Source organism: Calidris pugnax, unplaced genomic scaffold (assembly GCF_001431845.1).
Source record: "Calidris pugnax isolate Ruff unplaced genomic scaffold, ASM143184v1 scaffold120, whole genome shotgun sequence".
Classification (NCBI taxonomy): domain Eukaryota; kingdom Metazoa; phylum Chordata; class Aves; order Charadriiformes; family Scolopacidae; genus Calidris; species Calidris pugnax.
In genome coordinates this window covers 458,190-464,503 of record NW_015090867.1, presented here as the reverse complement: position 1 = coordinate 464,503, position 6,314 = coordinate 458,190, and the positions used below count along the sequence as shown (strand labels likewise).

At 58.1% G+C, this 6,314-nt stretch overlaps 1 protein-coding gene across 1 annotated transcript in view; it reads right to left on the bottom strand.

Annotated features, from left to right (window-relative positions):
* Positions 1–1,902: 1,902 nt before the first annotated feature.
* Positions 1,903–6,314, bottom strand: part of PROM2 (prominin 2) — an 11,149-nt gene continuing 6,737 nt past the window's right edge. Inside the window, exons 14-22 of the mRNA XM_014945468.1 lie at positions 4,198–4,344; positions 4,032–4,103; positions 3,865–3,957; positions 3,700–3,753; positions 3,196–3,276; positions 2,932–3,000; positions 2,693–2,782; positions 2,410–2,516; positions 1,903–2,301 (exon numbers count right to left, since the gene is read on the bottom strand). Of these exons, the coding sequence (XP_014800954.1) occupies positions 2,238–2,301; positions 2,410–2,516; positions 2,693–2,782; positions 2,932–3,000; positions 3,196–3,276; positions 3,700–3,753; positions 3,865–3,957; positions 4,032–4,103; positions 4,198–4,344 (777 nt within the window). The 3' untranslated portion in view covers positions 1,903–2,237. The remainder of the gene's footprint in view (positions 2,302–2,409; positions 2,517–2,692; positions 2,783–2,931; positions 3,001–3,195; positions 3,277–3,699; positions 3,754–3,864; positions 3,958–4,031; positions 4,104–4,197; positions 4,345–6,314) is intronic.

The following is a 6,314-nucleotide window of genomic DNA, read 5'->3' as shown; positions in this document are numbered from 1 at the left end:
TGTGAGGGGGTTGTTGAAGGACTGGAGGTTAATCATACACCACAACCTTGCTTCGGGTGAGGAATCATTATCCAACTTGTCTTCGTTTTTATTTTTTTCTAAAAAATACAGTGTTCTCCAGTTGGTTTAGGACAATTTACTGGATTAGTCGTTGGTGATTTACTATTAACTCTCAGACGCAACTGCTCATGTTTTTAATCCATTTTACTCCCAGGCAGGGAGTGGTGACGCATCTATTTTGGGGTGGATTCCTCTGTTATTCATTGCTTATCTGTTATTTATTGTGACCCAGCTACACAAAATAACGTTAGGAATAAGAGCCAGCTGAATTCAGCTCATTTGTTTGCAAACCTGTATAATTTTTTAATCAGTGGGTCAGCTAAACAAGTATTATTGCATTTATGTTACTTACCATTTAAAGTAGATAATCTCTTTGCTCTGCTACGCCATTTTATTTTATTATATTTAAAATGCAGCACTAGCGCTGAGAGGCTTTTATCAAAATGAGGCTGACCCTTCCCTTTTCATTATCACAGAATTTCATGATTACGATCACAGATTGTAAGCCTTCAAAACATACCCAGCTGGGAAGCAGAGTCACGGATGTATTTTCTGATTGGATCCCTGGTACCAACATCACTTCTCCCCACCACCAGCCTTCCTCTGACCACAAAATACTCCATTTTTAAAGCTGATTTTTGCAGATGATGCCACCAGGGAGTTTCCAGATGGGCTGAGGACATCCCTGGGCACGGGGGTTCCTGCCGAAATCCTCCTTTGGGCCTCAGTTCCCCAAATCCCTTTTGCAAAAAGCCTTTGCAATGCTGACCTCTGCAGGCAAATAACTGTGTAAAACCAACTGGCTCTGGGCAGCGATAACCTAAATAATGCATAAAACAGGTATTTTATGCATTATGGCTGGCTGTGGGTAACAATACTCTTTTAATAATGCATAAAAATGGGGCATTTCTCTGTTGGTTAGCAAACAGAGTATTTCGGTGAGGGAAATACTGGGAAATCCTTGCTCGCTTGACAGGGGCTGCTCTGTGAACTCCTGTGTTGATTTTTTTAAACAATTTGCTGGTTGGACAAAGTACTTTGCAATCAGGGGACAGATATATGAATGAAAAGCTGGCATTTCACGCCATAAACCCATTAATGCTATAAACCGTGAGTCAAAAGCCCTGCCTGGGCTTCCTCGGGGAGGGACAAAAGGCCAAAACCTACCAGCAGTTCTGCCCCACCTCTAATTAAGCTCTAATTAACAACACCCTGAGGGCCAGGAGGGCCCCTTTGCTTTGTGTGGGGTTAGGTTTGCAGGGTCTCTGAGGGGAAAGTGGGGATGGGGGTCCCAGTGGGCTCAGACCTGGGAGCCGGGCCCTGCCCCTGGCCTAGGCCCAGCCACCTCCTCAGGGCCCAGCTCCAGGGGTCCCCCAGGCCTTGGGGTTCCCCGATGCTCTGGTGGTCCCTCAGCTGCCACCCTGGGGCCTTCCCCGGCCCCACAGTCCCTCCAGCTGGAGCCTTCCCTCAGCCCCAGCAGCCCTGGAGCCCACCCGACCCCGTCAGCCCCTCAGCTGATGCCCCAAGGCCTCCCTCAACGCTCCGGCCCCGGAGCACCCTCAGCCATGGCCTTGCCCCCCGCCCTGGGAAGGCCAGGCCCGACTCAGCCCACAGGGCAGGCCCCAGGCCCCAGCCCTGGTCCTCACCCCAGCCCGGTGCTTTTGAGGCCTCCTGAGGGGGTGGGTAGGCCAGGCCCCCCTTGGGGGCTCCCACCCATCTCCCCAGCCCAAAGCAGTTCCCTGTGGAAAACAGGGGAGATGGTGGCAGCAAAAGAAAGCAGGCAGTGGTGGGTTTGGCTGGGAAGGACTTTAATGTGACCATTGTCCAGGGGTGGGGAAGCGTCATGGGGCGGTGGGCAGGTGTCCTTCCCTGTGGGGGCTGCATGGGGAATGCCGGTGGTTAGGGAGAGCTGCGGGGAACTTTCCCCTGTGCTCTGGATCGGGTGGGCTCCGGGGGCATCCCTGACAGGTGGTCAGACCCTGAAGGTGGCTGAGGAAGAGGCATCAAGAGGGACCCGGAGCCACATGGTGCATGGGGATTACTGCCCCGTGCCCGGGAAGGATGCTCAGATCCTGAAGGACACCGAGAAAGAGACGTCAGAGGGACCCGGAGCCCTGCGAGATGTCAGAGGAACATGGAGTCCTGCAAGGCTTGGGCACAAGTTTGATGGGAGCATCCTAGAGCTTGAGCGCCGTGACACGGGGGATGTGGAAAGGACAGGTCTCCTCTGAACCTGTAGAACTGCAGGAAGAGAAAACACCAGGGAGATGGAGGAGGAGCCCACATCTCCCTTCCCTGTGTCCTCCCACCCCAGGCAGCCCAGCTGCCCACCCTGTGCCTGCTGCTTACATGAGCCGGTTGCGGATGGGGCGGAAGTGTTTGGTGAGCCTGATGGCGAAGATGATGTTGGGGATGAGGAAGAAGGTGCAGCATCCCAGGCTGAACCAGAAAGCATTCTGCAAAGAGAGAGTATGAGAGTCCCCGCTGAGCTCTGCAGGGAGAGGCAGCCCCCCTGCCTCTGGAGGGGTTTGGGGAACCTTGCTGGTGTGGGGCTGCCAGGGATCCTGTTGGCCCTGGCTGCCCCAACTTCTTGCTGGCTGGTGGTGGGATGTCCCTGTGGAGGGATCCTTACCCAGGGGTCGGCAATGCGGTCACACAGGATCACCCGTCCATTGTCCAAGGCTGTGGCAAGCGGCTGGCACGAAGCCACGTCCTCCCTCAGCTGGAACAAGAAGTGGAGACAAGGCATAAACCCACTCCTAGCTTGAGGGGAGGCATTTTGCTGCCTCGGCTGGGTTCACGGCTTACATGCAGCATCCATGGGGGCTCCTGGCCCCAAAGAATCCCTCTGCCATGAAGGTCAGCACTTACCGTCTGCCCGACCCAGTTCAGGTACTGTGTGAAGTACCGCAGCTCCTTCCTCGTGAAGCAGCCGATCTCCTGGGCAGAGGGAAGGCAGCATGGAGGGCAGGCGCCATGCTTTCCAGCCCAGCCCAGCTCCAGCCAGCTCTGGGCTAATGTCGGGCTTGAAAACAAGGGCTGGAGGCTTCAGGCGCCTCTTGCCCTGTTCTCACTGTTTCGTTCTGGCTGTGAGGAATTTTGTACCCCCTGAGGGCTAACCCAGCCCTGGCTCACCTGCCGGAGGATCTGCTGGGCTTGCGCAGGCAGCCGGGCTTCCACTGAGGCTGTGGTGGCCAGTGTCCTCTTCACCCGTTCCTGGGGAAGCATGGGAAGGGCAGAGCTTCCTCAGAGCACCGAGCAGCAGGATGGGTGCCCTGGGGGTGCCAAGAGCAGGGCGTGCAGCACTGTGCACGTGCCAAGCTTCAAATTGGGTCTGGTTGCCAGAGGGCAGGGAAAGAGGAACCTTCTCCAAGCAGAGAAACCCCCTGGCATGGATTAGGGGAGGTGAAACGCCGTGGGATGGCTCTGCCGGGGACACTGAAATGCCCTGAGTGCTGCAGGGGGGTTTCTGATTTGCAGAGGCAAATCTAATCACTGAAGGAGACCAATTCTCCCTGGAGGGTGTTTTTCCTGGCTCTCCCATCACCCTGTAACTGGATTTTTGGGGCCCTGGCAGGCAGGACCTGCCACGTCAGGTCACCATGTATTTTTCAGAGCTGAAAGAAACTGCACAAGTACCTGGAGGTGCGGTGCCAAGCGGGAGAGGAACTGGACGCTTTCCCCCAGCTTTGCCTGTAGGACAGGGAGGTGAGATGGGTACAAAAGCCCCACGGCCCCTTTCATGGGGACACCACTGGGCAAACACCAGCAGCACCGTGAGCCACCAGCCCGGCACAGACTCACCACCAAAGCTTCCTGCGATTGCACCGTGGAGTTTTGCATCTGCCACAGAGCCTGGGCCTCGGCAGCCAGTCGCCCTGCCACCGTGCTGTTCCTCTGCAGGGGGACAGAGGGGTGAGGACGTCCCTGTGGGCACACAGAAAGCCCCCACCGCCAGCCCCACCACTCACCTGCATTTTCTGCAGCCCTTCGAGGCTCCTTGCCAAGCCAGGGAGGCTGGTCTGCACCACGGGGTTTTTCATCTGGGGGAAGATGGAGTTGGTGACTGCCCAAAATCCAACCCTAGAAGCCGGCCCCAGCGTCCTGGGCCAGATCCTGCCCTCTGTGTCCCCTCACCTCCTCCTGGAAGCGCCCGTAGTCCACCTCGTCCACCCCGCTGTGGGCAAAGGTCTCCAGGTCCTGCCTGCCCTCGCTGCGGAGAAGCCGCACATCGCCCAGGCGCGCCATGAAGTCACCCAGGCGTTTTTGGAAATCAGCCGTGTACTGCGGGGGTGAGATGTGGGGGATGCTGTAAGGCTGGGGCCAGGCATCTCCATCCCAGTAACCCCAGTAAAACTCACACGTCTGTACCATTACTAGAAGCTCTGGCTGCAGCCGGCCCTCACCTTGGGGGATTTTAGATGCTCATCCAGGTCGTAGGACCTGTCGAGCTGCAGCACCTCCCACAGCCCCGCGCCGCTCTTGCATTCCCTGGAAGGCAAAGGGACATGGATGGTGTGACCCCACATTAGCCCTCCGATGTACAAGGGCAGAGGTGGGCTCCTGTGGCACCCACCGGTACGTGGCACTGAGGTTGGAGTCCCTCCTGAGGTTGAGCTGTCGGGTGAGGTTCATGGATGGAGGCAGGTTCCCGGGGGTATCAATGAACTGGGGCAAATGGGAGGAAAAAGAGGGTTAGGGTCAGGCACAGGCATTCCCAGCAACGATTTTGGGGGTGCTCTGCCCTCACAGGTGTGTCCTGGGGTACCCGATCCCAGCCAGAGCTAATCTTGCCTTTATTTTTATGATCCCCATTGCAGAGCCTCACCGGGCGGTGTTTGGAGGGAAAGCAGTGGATGGCCCCGTGCAGGGACCTGCCAATATGTGCGCGGCTACGGATGAGCCCTCACCCCATTCCCAACCCTGCTCCCGGCCCTGGTGCAGTGTACAGGCACCCCAGGGATCCCCAAACAACCGGAGGACAAGGTGCTGCAGGTAGGAGCATCCTCGCCTCGAGCAAATTAGCAGCCCAAGGATAATTCCCTGCTGCTGCTGCAAATCCAAGGACCTAGTCTTAAACTTAATCTTCTGGTTTAGGATGGGGGTTTTTCTGGATGGGTTTAGAGGGAGGATGCAGAGTGTTTGGAGGCATTTTGGTGCCCCCAAGCAGAGGTTTGTGGGGCCATGGGTGGCTGCGTGGCTGCCCACCTTGTAAATCTCCTGGTTGACCCAATTCCTGCAAACCAACGTCTGGATGTTGCCCCCAACCAGGAAGGTGGCGAAAACCAGGAGGATGAGGAGCCAGGAGAACAGGAAAGCCAGGCCCACGCCGCTGAAAGAGGGAGAGGAGGTGCCGGTGGCAGCTTTGCAGACCCGAGCGAGCAGAAAGGCCTGTGGGGACCTGCCCAGCCGGCTGCAGCCCCGCGGCTCCCTCCCGCGCCCGGGCACGCCGGGCTGCCTGGGAAGGGCCCCCGGGAGCGGGGTGTGCCGGGCAGCGGGATCGGGGTACGGGACCTGCCAGCTCCCAGGGAGGAGCGGCTTCTCCCAAACCCGCAGGCACAGGCGGTGGCTTCAAAAGCCTTTCCGCTCGTCCCGCTCCCAGTCCCTCCCTTGGCTTTGCCCCTCTGTTTTTTGGGAAGGTGAAATGGCAACACACACCCCCAACTCACCCACCCCCCCAGCACCCAGAGAGATGCTTACACCAGGAGAAACTTGGCGCCAGCTTCTCCTCGGCACTCGTAGTCACTCGGGTCCTCCCGCTTGGAGAGCCCGTACGCCCCCAGGGCCATCCCCGTCACGTTGCAGACGAGGATGAGGAGGATGATGGAGCACAGCACGGTGCCCGCGATCCACCTGGAGGAAGGAGCAGCAGGGCATGGCCTTGAGATATGGGGCTGATGGACCAGCTGGGGCTCAGAGGGGGGCTCAGCACCCATCTCTGCCGCACCCCCTGCACCCCTTCATGCTCCCTGGTGTCACCTGTACCGCTCGAAGCGCTCCACCTCCCGGAGGTACGGCCGGCTCCTGTCCTCCGCCTTCACCAGGGCTTCGCTGACGGGCTGGGTGTAGTCGGGGAGGGGGAAGCTGTTGGCGATGGACTGCACCTTCTCCGTCACGTGGGCCATCTCCTCCCGCAGATCTGTGGGGTCGAGGCCATGCTGGAGGGGTCAGATGGTCCCTTCGTCCCACCCTATGTCCCCAAAGAGGGATGTGCCCCACAGAGGGTGTCCCTGCTCCGTCCAGCCGTCCCACTC